Source organism: Colossoma macropomum, unplaced genomic scaffold, assembly GCF_904425465.1.
Source record: "Colossoma macropomum unplaced genomic scaffold, Colossoma_macropomum, whole genome shotgun sequence".
Lineage (NCBI taxonomy): Eukaryota > Metazoa > Chordata > Actinopteri > Characiformes > Serrasalmidae > Colossoma > Colossoma macropomum.
In genome coordinates, this window is record NW_023494809.1 from 30,794,274 (window position 1) to 30,813,227 (window position 18,954).

The 18,954-nt window shown below is 40.6% G+C and overlaps 1 protein-coding gene across 5 annotated transcripts in view; it reads right to left on the reverse strand.

Annotated features, from left to right (window-relative positions):
- LOC118798571 (dnaJ homolog subfamily C member 13) overlaps positions 1-18,954 on the reverse strand; it is a 117,656-nt gene extending 98,702 nt beyond the window's left edge. For 4 of the 5 annotated variants that reach the window (XM_036557956.1, XM_036557955.1, XM_036557952.1 and 1 more), the window contains exons 1-2: positions 18,781-18,954; positions 4,286-4,366 (exon numbers count right to left, since the gene is read on the reverse strand). In XM_036557956.1, the coding sequence (XP_036413849.1) occupies positions 4,286-4,353 (68 nt within the window). In that variant the 5' untranslated portion in view covers positions 4,354-4,366; positions 18,781-18,954. Of the gene's footprint in view, positions 1-4,285; positions 4,367-18,217; positions 18,252-18,780 lie in introns of those variants that run through there. The other variant, XM_036557954.1, reaches the window with a different exon arrangement.

An 18,954-nucleotide genomic window follows, 5' to 3' on the forward strand; every position in this document is an offset into this window, starting at 1 on the left:
AGGAGCCATCAGCAAACCGGAGACCAAACAGAAAACGAAATTTCAGTGACTAAATAAAAATCATCCTCACCAAAACACTCTACAGGGGTCCTTTATTTATGAAACGATAGACACTAGGGGTGGGGCGGGGGGACGATTCTTGGATGCATCGCGATGCGGATGTGGCCAATGCTGAATTTAATTGATAACATAATGTTGACCCAACACGAAAGGCGGAACTTGTAAGTGCGGAAGTGCAGCACCCGGACAGTCTGTGGCGGCACACTACATTAAAAGCTAGGTCAGGGGTCACCAGCCAAATGTTATTAGGAGTCATTTTGTCCCTTCAACAAAAATCAAACCACTTTTGGAGCCACAACATTTTGCGTCCATATTACCATCTTGGCTGTAAATATGTCTCAGTATGTGCTGATGTGCTAGTGTAGACTATAAAAACTATGACATAAACAAAAACGCAGACTGACTTTGCTCTGCTGTACACTTTCGCTCAGCAGCAGCTGCTTTTCTCACATCTCTAGCAGGAAACAGTTCCTTGTAAAATGTCTCAATGTTCTACTTTTTACGAGGCTGAAGTCTCTACAACGAGACCAAAACCGAAGTTATGTAATCACTAAAGAAAACGGGTTAGACGGCTGTAATGTGCTGCGTGGACGTCCGTCGCCACTGGGTCTTACGTCACCATAACAGCGCATTTTATCACAGATGAGTGGCAGCAGCGTCTCATGTGCTCCAAACAAGAGCAGTGAATGAGAGCCTTCCAGTTAATTTCCATTTGTTTTATTAATAAAAGATACTGGAATTAAATTCATTATGGATCATTACAAATACTTTGCTTTAAAAGCACCAAGTCCTCACACAGTGAGAAAAAACAAATCCTGTATAGAAAAAAGATGCCTCAAGATGCCTCTATAACCGGTTTATAATCGCATCGCAGCCTCTGAAACGTAATCGAAACAAATCGGGAGGTGCCTAGAGAGTCCCACCCCTAATACATACACAGACGGTGAGCCCGCAGTGCTGCCATGCCACGGCACATTCTGAGCTACGTGTTCTCTCATATGTGCATCTGGTCCTGAGAGTGTAAACAGTGTTATTCTGATGGTAAACATTCTTTCAGCATGTGTTTGAGGTTCGTGCCTCTGTGTAACTGCTGTATCTGCTGCCACTGTTGACAGAAATCTCTCAATACGCTTCTGAGACTCACGCATATTAACACAGACTGACGAGTTTGGGTCTTGTTTTAAATTTCGGATGAAAATCTGCACAAAACCAGACGTCATTGGCGGCTCAAACTTCAGGACATTGATCATAATATGTGAGTTAGCCACACGTGTATTATCGCCACCCACTCCGCCAATGTTTTGAGTAGCCCTCCCTCGAAAGCGCATGCATGAGGAAGAGAAGTGCATTTCACACTTTTCTGTGCACACAGCCAATAAACTGTGCATACACAACATGGGCAGAATGCATCTGATCTGCACCTGAAACTGGCTAAAAAGGCTTAGTGCATCAGGCTCCCTGCACTGTCAGAAAAAAGGGTATAATTATGTTTATTAAGGTACAACAGTGGTTTTAAGGTCCGGCTGTGAACCTTACGGTTTTCCCAGAGGAAAGGCATGTACTCAATGTACCATGTACTGAATGTACCATGTACTGAATGTACCATGTACTGAATGTACCATGTACTGAATGTACCATGTACTTAACGTTTGAAAACAGAACAACAAAATAAAAAACATGAAAACAACTTTAAAAAATACTGCAACGGATTATGGTACAGTTATGTTCCCTGACTAAAGGTACTGAAGACGAACCCTTGAGGGATCCGCCCCAGCAACACGACGGGTAACCGGCCCGACTAGGGGTACCGCCGCAGCGACACGAGAGGCACAGCCCCGGCGTCAGGAGGGGCACAGCCCCGGTGACATGAGGGGCACAGCCCTGGCGACTGTTTAGCAGTTTTTTTTCTGAGAGTGTGTGTTTCAGCTCGATAAGCACAGCAGGGTATCACTGGTGCAGGGTTGTTTATGGAAAAGCCACATGTGTCAAAAACATGGGCCTATGTAACGGTACGGTAATTCAACAAATCACGCAAAGCCCAAAGATTACCAGTAAAGATATGTTAGCACTGTACTGGTTTTGAGTGTGAAAACACTGTATGTCTATACAAACTGAACAGGTGCAGAAAAAAAATGCGTCTCACACTTTCGTCAAGAGCTTATAGCTTATGGAGATCCATTTCCAAAAAATCAAACCAGAAAGCATATTATGACAGATTAGCAGGTGCATATGAAGAATTTAATTCTGAAATGCTGTAAATCCATTTGTAAAAGTGTTGAATTTAGAGTTTTTGAAAAGATTAACAACTGATGTTAATGGAGCTTTAACTTTTACCTTATTAAATTACAGTAAATTTCTGTAATGTTCAGAGCGAGGTAGGCAAAGCGTTCTCGCATCTAAACATCTTAAGACGCAAACAACTTCAGGCTTGTTACAATCCGACAGGAACAGTGTCGGTGGTCTACCACGTCTTGCGGGTGGTTGTTAGGAGTCTCATTTTCTCTGTATCTCTTGAATAATTTGAACTCCACTTTTGGAAACTCTTCCTAGTACTCTATGGGTGGGCAATATGGTAAAAATATTATATCACAATACTTAACATCATCATATAATCAATACTCCATGTGCAATACGTGTAAAATATCTGTATAGTGTAAGTTTTTTTTTCTTTTTCTATTTATAATGTTTATATTGTTAATTCATCACTATTCCCATGTGCAATATAATCAATACTTCATGCATAAACTTCCATGTGCAATTTGGGTAAAATATCCTTATAGTTTATTTTTTTTGCTTTTTTATTTATAATGTTTATATTGTTAATCTTTGTGAAGAGAGTTTATGTGAAGGACAGAGTTTATATTTTTTATCTTGTATTTAGTTTTATATAGTATTATATATATTGTCTATACAGCAATAAGTAACAGACTGCAACCTTGTTAAGTAATTTACAGGGTTAATTACGTTATTAATTCTCTTCGTGTTACTTCTGTTCTTGAGTGCCTTGTTATCCCTGTGTGCAGCGCTGTGAATTTCCCTGTTGTGGGACTAATAAAGGATTATTTTATCTTCCAGACATTTTCACAACACTCATATTTATTTTCTCCAGCATTTAATAAGTTAATAACTGGTGAAATCCACAATATGCTCAGAAAACAATAAAGTATCATCCTACTGCCCACCGTAACTGCAACCACAGGGAGAGAAAGAAAGGAAGTAGATGAGAGTTTCTTCTTATTACTTCTATTCCTCAGGAGTTCGGTCAGCCTTGACACTTGTAACGCATCTTTTTTACCAAGTATTTTAAAAACTAGACAACCCATTACTAATACTTTTTACTGGCTGGTACTGCGGCTGAAAGATTAATCGTTTTTATATAGAAATTGCCATTTAAGACTTTTTTTTTAAGAAAAAAAGTGAAATTTTCAATTTGCAAGTTTTTCTGCAAATCTGAATTTTTTTTTAATTCTAGCTTACATTATCCAAAACATCTTAAGTTTGTCTGCCTGAGTTTAGACCAATCAGAGGCAACCAAACCTCCATGTGGTGTGACATCACAACCACAACTCATTGGCTTTCTGGCGCACTACATTCAGGTCTCAAGTCAGAAAAAGTGGATATTCCCGGTCTTTTCGGTAAAAAAACGGAATAGATTTATAGAAAATTTATTCGACCCCATTTCTAAAAAAGTTGGGATGCTGTGCAGAATGTAAATAAAAACAAAATGCAATGATGTGCAAATAATTTTAAACCCTATGTATCATTGAAAATAGTACAAAGACAACATATCAAATGTTGAAACTGAGAAATTTTATTGTTTTTTGAAAAATGTATGCCCATTTTGAATTTGATGCCAACAATCTGTACTATTCCCAATTAAATATAAGGTTTAACTGATTTGCACATCATTGCATGTGGTTTTTATTTACATTTTGCACAGCGTCCCGACTTTTTTGGAAATGGAGTTGTAGAAAATAAACCACAATTTAAATCACAGTCGCAATATCAGTCAGAAAAATCACAATTAGACATTTTCCCAAAATCGTTCCGCCCTAGCTGGTACCACCTCACCTAATTTTGTGTCTACTTGGTTCTAAAATAAACGAATAACACAAATCTCGTTCAAACAGCAGTGCTCTGAAAACACAGCCACGTGCTGAGACCCATGAAATCCAATCAGCAAGACGGCCTCACAGCGGAAAAGAGAGAACAGCAGGCCACTTACTTCCCCCTCCAGGAGTGTTTGGTTGTGTAGAAACAGGCCAAGTCTTTGTTGTCTTTGAGGACATTCATCTTCTGGCAAGGCCTGCAATGAGAGAACGGTGTCAAAGTCCACCAACAAAACACAGAGACATACGAGCTGAACGTGACTTCATGTAAGCATATTTATAACTGGCACCTCAGGAACGCAGAAATATGTCAGACAGTCTAAAGTACGAGCACAGAAGTGACAAATGACCTTTACAGTATGAAGATGATGCTCTTTTAAAAACAGCAACAGCTCACGTTAAACGAGCGTCACGGTAATTGTATTTTTCTTGGGCAGAGTATGAGCAGACTAGATTAAGGAGCCTTGTCAAAATGTAGAAGTACCTGCTTACCCTGAAAAACAACACACAATGAGTCAAGATCTGCAACTGGAAAGATGTGCTCGGTCTTCATCATCATGAGGCAATGATGAAAACACTGACGACTCACCCATTATTATTTTTCCTTATTAAGAAAGGAGGTATTCAGGGTGAAAGAGTCTACGGCAGGGCAGGTTCCTGAGGCCCTGTAGAGCTGAATGTGTCCACTGTCCTAAAACATGCTATTAAAAGCATGAATGGTTTGGTAATTAAGTGATAAGCTGACGTTCAATCAGGGAAAACAGCAAACTGGGCAGTACTGCAGGCTGGGCTAGGGCAGGGGTGGCAACCCAAACGTTAAGAAGAGCCATTGTGTCAAGTTTCAACAAAAATCTACCACAACATTTCAAACCCATTTCACTGAAGTAACGTTTCACCATCTTGGCTGTAAATATGTCTCAGTCTGTGCTGATGTTCTAGTATAGACTAAAAAATATGATATAAACGAAAACGCAGACTTACTTTGCTCTGCTTTAAGCTTTAGCTCAGCTACAGCTGCTTTTCTCACATCTCCAGCAGGAAACTTTTCCACAAAAGTAGAACAGTTTCTTGTAAAATGTCTCCCAGCGTTTGACTTTTTACGAGGCTGACGTCGCCTCTTATTCACCGAATTCTCCTGTTCTACCTTAAATGGTGCCAGAGGCGCCAGAATGTAACTGCTGCACCATTTAAGGTGGAACGGGAGAATTCAAACAAGAAGTTGGTGAATGAGAAACTGACTTCAGCTTTGCGACTTTTTAGTGTTTCAGTTTCTCTTTGCAGGTTAAACGTATCAGGAAACCAGCTGGAGTGATTATAAACACTGTTAAGTCCATTCATCTCCAAATTATCGATGTTCATCTTAAATCTCTCTCTTTGCTGTTTTGTTAGCTACTAGCTAGGCGAGACTGTTGTCTGTGTTGCTATGGTGACCAGCAGTCTGCGCTGATCTTCAGGGTTAAAGGGTGAATCAGCAGTTCTACATTAACTCCAGAGTTTAAGACCATTTATTGTTAAACTGTGTTGAACGATCAGCAGAGCTTTATTTTACTGTAAAGGAGGATTATTTTATTTTTACCTACTAATCTGATTCTGCTGTGGAGCCTCAACAGGACAGTAAAAGAGCCGCAGGTTGTCGACCCCTGACCTAGGGTGAAAACTGACATCCATCAAAGCCAGATCCAGCTTCATGTGACAGGCTAGTTTTTGCTTTCTCACCAGAGGAGCTAAATTCCCCTTTCAGCTCCTAATTAGACGTTATGATGTAAACACAGGTCGCCTGACGACAGAGGAGAGATAAACAACGCTTAGACTGTAAAGCAGAGTAACTCATATATAAGACAGGATTAAAACGAGTCCAGCAAACGGCATCAACAACATCCGAGTTCAGCAAACAGAGTGCCTACACTCTTCAAAACAATGGTTCTTCAAGGGCTCTTTAGTACAGAAAATGGTTCTATATAGAACCATGAACACTCAAATAACCCTATACATGCTTAAAGGGTTATTTGTATCATTAACATGTTCCTCAAATTGACAGAGAATATGATGGATATGGTTCTATATACAGAACCTTTTTGAAAAGAGTTCTATGTAGCACCAACAAGGGTTCTGCTATACACAATTAAAAAGATGGTCCTTCAAGGGTTCTTTAGTACATAAAATGGCTCTATATAGAATCATAAACACTCAAAGAACCTTTTGCAGGCTTAAAGCGTTCTTCAGATTGATGGGGAATATGCTGCAGATGGTTCTATATAGAACCCTTTTGAAAAGGATTCTAAATAGCACCAAAAAGCGGTCTTTTATTGTTACACTCTTTTCAAAAAGATGTTTCCTCAAGGCTCTTTAATGAAGGCATTCGCTCTTTTTAGAACCATTCACTCTTTTTAGAACCATTTCATGCTTAATTGACACTTTGCATGTTGGCTGAAGGAGAATGTGTTGTATATGGTTCAATATAGAACCTTTTTGAACATGGTCCTGGGTTCTCGTACTGTTACGATGTCATGCTTGTAACAAGGAAGGGATGATTTGTGGTGCTTTTAGAACCCTTTTCCAAAAGGTTCTATATAGAACCATATAAAACAGACTCCCCATCAAACTGAAGGACGATTTCACCATGCAAAGAACTCTTTATGCATGCAAAGGGTTCTTTGAGTGTTCGTGGTTCTATATAGAACCATTGTCTTTACTAAAGAACCCTCGAAGAACCCTTTTTAAGCGTGTACGGTAACAATAACTTAATTACAGAATGAGATATAGTTTTTAATGCAGACGTGTAACACAGCCACACCCACTTGGCGCTGGACACACAGATTCCACACCTCGTATTTAACAGCTCTTAACAGACGCTCTATAAACATAACAGCTTCGTTCGCTGTTAATTACAAAACCTTCTCATCTTCTTCAATTAGTGTGACGGGAGCTTCTTTCACAAACACTCCTGTACTTCAGATCAGGCCTGTCACAGTTACTCCACCAAACATGAAACAACCGACTGAAACTTCAAAGATTTCCTTTTTAAAGGAATAAAATATTTTGGAATTTTTGAAAGGCGCTCACGATCAGGCCGTCACGACCGTGACATTTAAGCTGACGATTAACTGTCACATAAATAATTGAGATTAACCATTTTATTGTATTTTCTTGTTGGTTTGAAACAAGAAAATACAATTAAATCAGGCCTGAAATGGCCAAATTGGCTGATTAGCCTCCTCATTTAGCTACACTGGCTGTACTGTTGAATAAATGCTGCACCCACACTCAATCAGTATGATCAATACTGTGACAATCGTCTGCAAATACACAGAGTTATGTGTAGAGTCACTCTGCCAGCAGACGTACAGAAAATATTACACAACACGCTTTTCTGAGAATTTTGAGGAAATCAGCAATATTTCTCAATTTCCCAAACACATGTTCGATTACAAAGAGAGCAAAATCAGCCCTTTTTAACTGGATTTAGTGGAAATATTAAATATAAGTCATTAAACAACAGTTAGTTTCGGCCGCGCAAGCTGATTGGTTGAGTGGCGTTCTAACTGTGCTGTTATTTCACCATAACATTGCAGTTTTTTCACTATCACTCCGCTGAGACGCTGTTGCTAAGCAACGACTCTGATAGCTGTAGGAGACGCTCAAGAACATTCGAACGTTTTTACTTCTTACTTTGCCACAAACAGAAAACGGACACTTTTAAGATCACATTTGACCGACAGCCGATTTGGTCAGACTCTGAAGATGAGACGACACTAAATTCCCAAACTGTCATCACCACTGAGCAGCTTTTCAGTCGGCAGCTGAGACAGAGGAACAGCTGAACAACCTGGAATCAGCCAGAAATGAACCCAACACCATTCGCCAAACTAAATGGGCTGTAAGATGCTTTACAGACTGGCTGGAACAAAACAACATTAATACTGATCTGGAAAACACTGACAAAACTGAGCTGAACTTGATATTGGGGCAGTTTTATGGCTCAGTCTGATTTGGTCAGACTCTGAAGATCAGACTACACGTTGGGCGAATGGTATTGGGTTCATTTCTGGCTGATTCCAGGTTGTTTAGGTTCTTCTGTCACAGCTGCCGACTGAAAAGCTGCTCAGTGGTGATGACAGTTTGGGAATTCAGTGTGAGGAGCTGGAGAACGAACTGCCGGCTGTGCAGCGAGTGGGCGGAGCTCGTTACTCTGACGTAGCAACAAGCTGCTCGTTAAGGAACTATAATTTGGTGAAGGAACTGCGAACATTAAAACATATTAAACGCCGCGTTCACGGCCCAGTTTATTAATTTATTACTTTATTTATTTATCTGTTGTATAAAAGCAACAGAACACTCGAGGAGTGTGTTATCGCCAATAACATCACGGCTGTGATGATCTACGGCGACCAAATCACAGCCGTGATGTTATTTCACGATAACACACTCCTCGAGTTTTATTGCTTAAATGTATTCGTAGTTTTTATAGTATCTGGTACTATTTTGTCTTTTCTAACTCATTAGATGAAAAAAAAACTATTGTGACACACCAGGTATCAAGATAACTTCTTGATGTATTGTGATATTACTTTTTTTCCATATTGCCCACCTCTTACATTTATTTGCTTCAACCCAAAACACGCAAATCAGATCTTGCTTGGCTGTGAAATCTAACGGCTGTGGAAAACGACCACAGTCAGCATAAGTAATTGCAATAATCTCAAATGACTGATTTGGTGATTATGTAATGATTGTGACAGGCCATTATTATTATTATTATTATTCAATTAACCATAAAATAACTGATAGATCAGTCTAACACGATTATAATCGACTGTGACGGCTGAGCGTCAAACACACAGGGTATGAGTAGCTGCTCCTACATGGTTTCAGGCCCAGAGTCTGCAGAAAAGCCTCTTCACTGAGACAAAAACACTTCGTTTTGAGGAGGTGAAGTCACTGTGCTGAGTTCCACCCGCAGCTTTGCGCCATCAGGCGGAAAAAAAGTGTGAGAGAGAAAAAAGGCTGATGAGTTCATACACAAGAAAAAGGTCAGATGGAGGTTAAATACTGGAAAAACCATCAGCTGAAGAAAAAAGGCTATTCCTGCCCCTCACTCCACACTCGAAAAATGGTTCTTCAAGGGTTCTTTAGTGAAGAAAACGGTTCTATATAGAACTATGAACACTCAAAGAACCCTCTGCATGATTAAAGGGTTCTTTGCATCATGAAACGGTTCTTCAGACTGGTGGATGGTGTGTATGAATGTGCTAGGTAGCTATATAGAATCTTTTAGAAAAGGGTTCTTCTACTGTTGCAGGCTTGACATCATAACAAAAGAAGAACCCTTCTCTGTGCTGTATAGAACCAATTTCAAAAATCTTTCTTTCAGATCAGCTGTGTGAGAACATTTCGGGTTCTCAGTGAACTATGACGGACGGTTATAGGGAATGTGAACCCTACAAAGAACCCTTTGCATGACTGAAAGGTTCTTCGCATGATGAAAGTGTTCCTCAGACTGGTGCAGATGATTTTTTACAGAACAAAGGGTTCTTCGAATGTTACAGACTTGATATCGTAACAACAGACGGACCCTTTTGGGTGCTAAATAAGGTTTCAGTAAGGTTCTATGTAGAACCATTTAAAGCACATTCTCCATCAATCTGAAGAACACTTTCACCATGCAAAGAACCCTTTAACTATGCAAAGGGTTCTTTGAGTATTCATGGTTCTACATAGGAGAACCCTGTTTGGTGCTATATAGAGCCATTTTCAAAAAGGTTCTATACAGATTCCTCTACCGCACATTCTCCATCAATCTGAAGAACTCACCATGCAGAGAACCCTTTAACTATGCAAAGGGTTCTTTGAGTGTTCATGGCTCTAGATAGAACCGTTTTCTCTACTAAAGAACCCTTGAAGAACCGTCTTTAAGAGTGCACAGCAGTTTGTATTCTTTAAGAGAATAAAGGAGTGAAGGTGAGAAAGAAAAGGGAGAGAGAAAAAATGCTGACTGATGAGAAACAGCGCGTAAACGGAGGCGGAGAGACTGAAAGGGGCTGGACGTGGGTTCTATCGCGTTCTCTATAAAGGTCAGAGGACACGGTGCCTTGGTCAGCGTTCTCCGACAGGACAGAGAGACGGACTCCATCCTTCCTTCCTCTCTTCTCCTCCGGCCTGACGCTAAAGCGCCAACACAGCAGCCCCACTGACCCGCACTGTGAGACGCTCTCGTCTCTGAGCTAATCATTCACCACGCGACACCTCGTCACACCAGCGCCAACACGGCCCAGCTCTCAGTCTGCTGAACACTCTTAAAAAGGACGGTTCTCCAAGGGTTCTTTAGTGAAGGCAAAGAACCATGAGTTTGATATAGAGCCATTTCATGCTTAAATGATTCTTTGCATCAATTCTTGGTGAAATGGTTCTTCAGACTAATGCATGTGTTGTATATCGTTCTACATAGAACCTTTTTGAACATGGCTCTGGGTTCTCTTATTGTCATAATGTCAAGCTTGTAACAACAGAAGAACCTTTTTTGGTGCTATGTAGAGCAATTTCCAAGAAGGTCCTATAAAGAACCATAACACATCCTCCATCAATCTAAAGAACCATTTCACCATGCAAAGAACCATTTATGCATGAAACTTAGGGTTCCTTATACAACAGTAGCAGAACCCTTTTTGTTGCTATACAGAGTCATTTTCAAAAAGGTCCTATATAGAACGATAACACATCCTCCATCAATCTGAAGAACCATTTCACCACGCAAACAACCATTTATGCATATATATATATCACTAAAAAGGGTTCTTCTGTCATTATAAGCTTGGCATTATAACAATAGCAGAACCTTTTTGGTGTTATACAGCACCACTTTAAAAAAGGTTCTGTACAAAATCATATACAACACATTCTCCACCAATCTGAAGAACAGTTTCACCATGCAAAGAACTATTTAATCATGCAAATGGTTCTACATAGAACTCATGACTCTAAATAGAACAATTCCCTTTACTAAAGAACCCTTGAAGAACCATCTGTTTCAACAGTGTAGAACACAAAAACACATCTTTATATTAAGCTGCCATACTGTAACCTTTTTGTTAGAGGTGGGCAATTCGACACTATGGTATTGTTATCATGATAAATGATGTAATAATGAGCAAAACATGGATATCGGCAGTACTTAAAGAACACTGACCAACTACATCAATACAAGGTGAGCCCGACTAGGCCTGTTTATTAGGTTTTAGGTTTATTATTGTTATTATTATTATTATTATTATTATTATTATTTGTATATGCGGCACTACAGGTTCTCTTTTGTCTGTTCCAACCTGTTAAATCTCAGAGAAACTACATGCATTTATGAATTTCATGTATTGGCCATATCGCCCAACTCTAGAGATAATTTAAAAAAAAACTGGTTCCAAAACTGGAGTTTCAAAAACTGATTAAAAGCTCCAGAGAAAATGTGGCTCCTAACAACCACCTGGAAGAGCTGTTAGACCCCCAAACTGCCCCCATCAGATAAACAGCACTAACAGCTTTCATCTTTGAGAGAGAGGAGAAAATCAAGCTGCTTCACATCTGAAAACATCCACAGGTGTTTCTGTCCATCCTTCCACTGTGAGAAGACGACTCAGCGCTGTGGGTCTGAAAGGATGTGTAGCTGTCAAGAAGAACCTCACTGAGAAAAGGAGACGGACACATCAAACAAAGAAGCTGAACGATGGACTGACCACCCCAGAGTCCAGACCTCAACACCACTGAATGTGTTTGATTACTTCAGAAAATGATCAACCAGCTTCTAAGACTGAACTTTGGAGGTGTGTCTGCAGATTCTTTGAGGAGCTGAAAGTGAGTCTCCTGAAAAGAATGGAAGCTGGAATAGAGGGAGAGAGAGAGACTCACTGACCACTGTGATATTATATTTAATTGTTAAGGCTTCTGTGTGATTTTCTCTTAAAGATATAGTTTCTGCTTCTTCCCCTGTTGAGAAAGCGTCTGAATGGATCAGGCTGCAGTTCTAACATTTTAAATATTGTACTTTCATAATGTTGGAGATTCTAATACACTGAAAATAAAACTCTGCATATTAATATTAGATATTACCATAAAAATAAGGCACTTTTTAATGTACTCCTTATTTTAGCTGTACTGATACACCATTGTATCACACTGTACTGAACTCCTAGTGCTTTTGATAGAGTTACAGCGCTGTGAAGGTCAAGGACATCATGTAGGATATAACACTGTATTTCTATCATCCAGGTATAAAGCATTACTGTTACAGTGACACAGTACTGGCTCAGTGAAACAGCGGCCTGCTCCTAAAACAAGCTGTGGGATTGCTGTTATAGACATGCATTCAAACATATATAAAATGCATAGTAAAGACTGTGCAATTCTGAAGTTGCTCAAGCCGTCTTAAAGGAGAAGTGTGTGTGAAAGGGGAAGGACTACAGTGAACAGACCTTTCAGAGTGTGTACATGTAAGAGTGGGCAATAAGACGATATATTATCGTTATTGTGATAATTTAACTCACAATAACCTTTTCTGAACATATGGATATCATTAGTACTTGTAGACACTGACCAACTGCATGTTTCATTATAAAGACACCAAAATTAGTCCTGTTTAATTGGATGTAGTGCAGTGTAATGTCTGAAACATCACTATATTCATATCTTATATTAATTTTTAAATACAACATTACATGTTAGATAAAGCTTTCAGATATCACAATATGAGTAGCTGTAAACTGTTATTAAAATAGTGTGGCTCTGACTGAATGCGACACAATTACAGAGGTTTTTTGGGGTGTAAACAGAAACCTAACTAACCTCCCCTTCAAGCAAATAGCAGAATGCACAATTACAAAAGCACCGTTCACTACTGTAAAAAACAGAAAGAAATGAAATACTAACAGCTGCTCACATCAGAGCTGAGAGCAGCAGCAGTCAACATCCTCAACAGCCTTTCCTAGAAAGGCTATAGAAACAAAAAGATATTTATTTTTTATATAAGCACAAAAGAACAAAAAAAAAAGTGTTTATTTATTTATGTTCATCCCTTTTATCCACGTTTTTGCCTGTAAATGCATATTCAAACTGAAGGGGGCGCTGTTGTCGCATATTTTGGGCTACAGTCATGATCTTGGTCTCATTTAAAATGCAAAACTTGCCTGTTTTTCTAAACTATCAGAATAATTGTGTGAATTACTGACACACAGTCACAGAGGCTACAATGGAGGAGTCTGTAAACCGATCTATGCCTATTGCTCTAGGTTAGCTAGCCTTACAGACACAACGGAGTCACAGCACAACCCTGCGCTCACACCGGTAGTGACTTTTCGCCTCTTGTCGCCCAAATCGATGATCACTAATGGCCTGTGGGCGTTTCTGAATGCGAGCAGACCGTTGGTTGCCATGGTTTCACTGACGCCAGGCATAGATCAGATGCATTACTGCTAAAAATGAAAGTCCTGGTGAGAAATCGCTTGTGTGCTTATTTTTATTTTTATTTAATCCCTGTGTCTGTCTAGTCAGTTTGTGAGGAACAGTATTTGGTCTTTGTGATTCCTGTCTATTTGCGGCGAAAGCGCCGCTGCCATTATTCTATCTGTAAGAGGAACAATAAAGGAGCGCGTCGTTTCACAGTGGCGGAGATAAAGCGCGTACTATGCTGCTCGTTGCTCAATTCCAACTGGTAACCGCCACATCGCTTCGCTCCTTATTTGCATAAAGTTAAACCCTGCTCAACTTTGTCACGTCGCTGACTCCGCCCACATCTCTGACTCCGCCCAACGCTGCCGCCTGTCGCCCGAAATCGCCAGCTCTCACTGAAAATTAATGGCCTCCAGCCGTCTTGACGTGCCGCCTCGCTGCCACTGTGAACACAGGGTTACTTACTGCTTATGCTGCAAATGAGACGATCATAACTGCTGTGAATGACGGACCATAAAAAATCCTTAGATTTCAAGCTTTCTAACATCATACTGCATCAACATACCGCTGGACGACTTAATGCATAAAAATGACGCTTAAAAACGAAAGTAAACAACGGCAGCGCGCTGTTACAGGTACATCTAGAAAAGGTCAGGTATGTTTGCTGTGACAGTAGCCATTACTGCCTCACACACTGAAGACACAACACTGGGTGTGAGAACAACCCTAATGTTTGGTGTGTTTTTACAGGCTATTAAGTCAGGATTAAGTAGTTTTTTTAATAATCAGCCATTAAGACAAACAGTCAGCATAATTACGTCCCTTGGGCTTATGAGGTAACCTGATCTGTACTGCCATCACAACTTATCATGAGGTGTTTATCACAGAAACTCAAATCCCAACAATAAAAATATGATTTATCGTGCAGCTCCTATCCGGCATTTTCACATACTGCATATTTCATAATTCTATTCATATGTCCAAGTAAACTTGAAAAGAAGTCAAAAACCAATATAACCAATACAACTATTATTACGGTTTCACTTCACAGTGGGCGCTGACAGCTTTCTGTTTACTGTGAGTTTCCTCTTTTTCCCCTAATAGAAAGCGAGTCTCATTAAAAGCGACGAATCTCAGCTCTTTTAAGCACAATCTGAGTAAAAACGAGGGGTGAGGGAGAGTGAAGGCTTTCTAGACAGCTGTATCCATAATAGTTAAATGAATGGAAGCTGAATCTCCGGTTTCATTTAGATGTGGAGGGATCTGACTGGGATTAATGATAAGCTAGAACTCATCCTAATTATCATTTTGCTTATTTTGTCTGGTTTGCTTTCATTTTGTTGTCATTCTCTCCTCTCTGACATGAGGCAAATCCTGTGTAGGTCTACAGGAAACACTGGCAAGGCAGGTAAATAAAGATCCCAGTAGGTGGTCACATGACTTAACTTCCCATCTCTCAGCATGGATCAATAAGAACCGCATTATGCAGTAAAAGTGCAATTACGGGCGAGTCCACGGGCCCATGTGTACAAAATGCTCAGTAATGCAGAAATTCGGGGGAAGTCAGGAAGCTGAAACACACTCAGCGTTGTGTCATCATGTAGAAAGGAAAAAAACTGGACAGGACTGACTTATTCCTCACCCTCTGGTCATTCTGTGGTTCATCTCTTCTTAAATCCTCCTTTAAAGGCTCTTCATATATCATGATCCTCATATGTTTCATATCTAAATGCTCCGTTATCTTCATCACTACTTTCCAAACCCGCTGCAGCAGCTTCAGCAGCTGTAAACTCTCTGCTCGCTGTTTCACATGAGTCTCCGATGTGGACTGAATGAAGAATGAAGGGTTTCCGGCGTGATGGTCAGTCCTTAGTGATCTCCTGAGTGTCCATTGGTCAGTTTCACACAGAATGTAGACGGACACACCAATCCACCAGTTCCACACGGTGAGAGGCAGATGACGTGTATCTCAGCCCCTCTTCATAGGCTCATAACTCCGGATGATCTTGGGATAAGATGGTATGGAAAGGGAGTCTCTACAGATTCAGGAAGTGTTTGAACTGGATTTCTGAGCTGGATCATCACAAAGATACAGACACAGATATAGAAACAGAGAATCTGATGTGCGGGGAGTTTGTGGACCACTTTTACTCTCTTTTTATTCACTTACTTTAATCGTTTAACCAACATACATGCTTATATTTGACACTTTCCAGTCCTGTGTTTTGTGCCTGCCTTAAGATTGTCCTGCAGTGGATAATTAAAGTTTAACGGGATTGAAATACTGGGGCCGGTAAAAGAGGCAGAGTTCAAAGTTTGTCGTCCACTTCTGGAGAGGTTTATGTACTTCTTACAGCCTCGCCAGTCCTGAGAAACAGTGATACAGGATTTAAAACTGTGATACAGAACGCAGGACTTGGGAGAGCAAACGCTAAACAGATAATTCGCTGAATTTCTAGCTTCTTCCACCAACTGAGATTCAGAACTTCAACAGTGATAACCATATAATGATAACTATAAAACGATACGGGTCGGTGATATCACAAAAAAGATATTATAATACTACAAGACATTTCACGATACACAACATGCATCACAATATTTAGATTTTCTGAGATTTAATAAGGTGGAACAGACGAAATAGAACCTGTAGTGCCACAAATAAAAATACAATAATAATAATAATAATAATAACAATAATAATATATTTACAACTACAGTGATTCACACTCAGTGCATTACTAAGTTTACTGAGGCTCACTTTGTAATGGACCATGTATTTGGTCAGTGTTCTTTAATTACTGACGATATTCATAATATGCTCAGAAAACCGTATCATGACCTGATTGATCACGATAAACTTCTAAATAGATCTATATAAGTGGAGTATTATTATTATCACAGCTATTATGGAAAAGTAATGTTAAGCATTTCACGTTTGTCCACTGTACTGACTGCTTTTCAGTTTCAAATTCATCACCACTGATGCAAAAGTGGGGTTTAAATCTTACCATTTGATGCTAAAAGTATGTATAAGTGTAGTGAAATAATGTGTGATGTTCAGGTTCAATAGCCTGCAATTAAATGCAGTTTTTCCAACTGTTTAGACTTTTGAACTAACCGTGAATTAGATGACAACACAACGAGAATGATCATCTGAAAATAATCACATTACACGTGAAAGAGGATGATAATTTGTATTAAATGGACAATTTTAAAGCTGAATTGGCTTAAATTTATTTAAATGATCAGCCCAGAGCCAGCGGCTATGCTTGTTTCTTATCCAGTGCTTACACACTGGGAAGTTTGTATTTACTAGTCTCAAAAACATCCTTTGCGCTTTATTTGTTGCATTAAAGCAACAAAAACAGATTCTCTTTCATGAAAGAAGAAACTATAAACATTATTTCCAGTGCATACAACTTGTTTCCGAGCAAAATCACCAAAAGAACACATATCAAGTTGTATTTACGACCTCTGAAGTCTTAAGTAGGAACTTCTGAGGAGGACGTGAAGGCAGTATATCAACAGGCCCTGTTCAGAGACCATTCAGTCTGACAGGCCTGAAGATGGCAGTCACATGACCACGCTGTAAGTCATGGGTTAGTGGCTCAACAGCAGACAATACCAACTGTAGCAGCTCAAACCAACTATTCTGATATTTTTTCATGTAAATAAGCTTCTCAGGGCCACAGAACTCACTGAACAAACATGAAGAGGTTCAAACCACACAAAAAACACCCAAACTGCCTTTTAACCAGCCCTGCGCAACATCTTTAACGAAGGACGACGCTTGAAACATATGACCTTAATGAAAACTGGAGACCCAGAATAGCTTTGAATCATCCGGAGAGAAGGAAGATAACTAACTCTGCTAAACGAGGCTGAAGCTGGCTTCCTATTAACCAGCGTCTTGTCCGAATTCCCCCGTTCCACCTTAAATGGTGCAGCGGTTACATTCAAGCACGTCAGCTTGCCATTCCCCAGCTTCATTTTCGATTTTTCCCGTTCCACCTTAAATGGTGCAGCGGTTATTATGGCGCCCCAAGCACCAGAATGTAACTGCTGCACCATTTAAGGTGGAACGGGAAAATTCGAAAACGAAGCTGGCGGAAAGGCAACTGACTTCAGCCTCGTCTTTACTAACACACATAACCACGTCTAACAAAAGCATCAGCATGTGGTGTTCGCTAATAAGGAGCCCAAAAAACAGCATATTCAGAATTTTCAGCTTATTCAAAACCGAACAGCATTTTCAGAAACTGCCCCAACTGACAGCTACATATGAGGGGTCTGTCACGAGGCTGGTTTGCTTCCTATTCGAATTGTCCCGTTCCACCTTAACACGGTGCAGCAGTTACATTCTGGTCATAATCTGGGCGTCATAATAACCGCTACACCATTTAAGGTGGAACGGGAAAATTCGAACGAGAAACAGGCGAATGGGAAACTGAAGCGCTTGAATGTAACCGCTGCACCATTTAAGGTGGAACGGGAGAATTCGAAAAAGAAGCTGGCGAATAGGAAGCTTCGTGGCGCTGTCGTCTCCACTTTAACTCCAGCACGTCACAAGCGACAACAAGCACAATGTCCCCCCGAATAATTAAGACTTTTACCACAGACGTGCCACCTTCACAGCCGCCTGTCTGTCAGCCTTGTTTATCTTCCCTCTCAGTCAGGTGGAGGAACTAGTTAGCAGCTGCGCTAGGTTAGCCCTGCCGCTCCACAGGCAACAGCATCAAGTTGTCAGGAGGAGGCCTTTTCACCTTTATCTTAGCTTTAATAAAGGAAAACGTGTTTAAATGTTGGTTTCGAGTAACACACGGTGCTAACCGCTCATGCCGAGGTCGCTGGAGGAAGCACTGAGCGGATGTTGGTCAAGTTGGGTTAAGTTAGAGCGCTAACGCTAACTGGCGCTAGCGGGCTGACGACAGTTAAGCGACTTGTTCAAGTTCTAGTGAGGATTTCAGCAGAAATAAAGCTTATTTATACATTTTGAGTAAAGGGAAAATGTGTCCCGAGGCTTGCCACCTTTCCACTCGGCTCTGTTTACGTTTGTCAGGGGGTAAAATGTCGCGACTGGCCGGCTAAATGAGCTGGCTACCCTCCGCTAGCATTAGCAGGCGAGCTCCTCCGCATCAGTGGATCGGAGCCGGAGCGCAGACAGCGCCGCGTTTACCTGAGCGGTCCGTTTCAGCTGCGGCTCGTCTCCGTCCCCTTTTCCCCCACCCTCCAAAGTGCGTGAACGTCTCTGCTCTTTCTCCCCGAGCCTGTGGAGCCGAGTCTCCGCGATGAGCTTCCCTCAGTGCGGAGAAAACAGTCAGGACGCCGCCATGTCCGCTCAGTGCGGTGT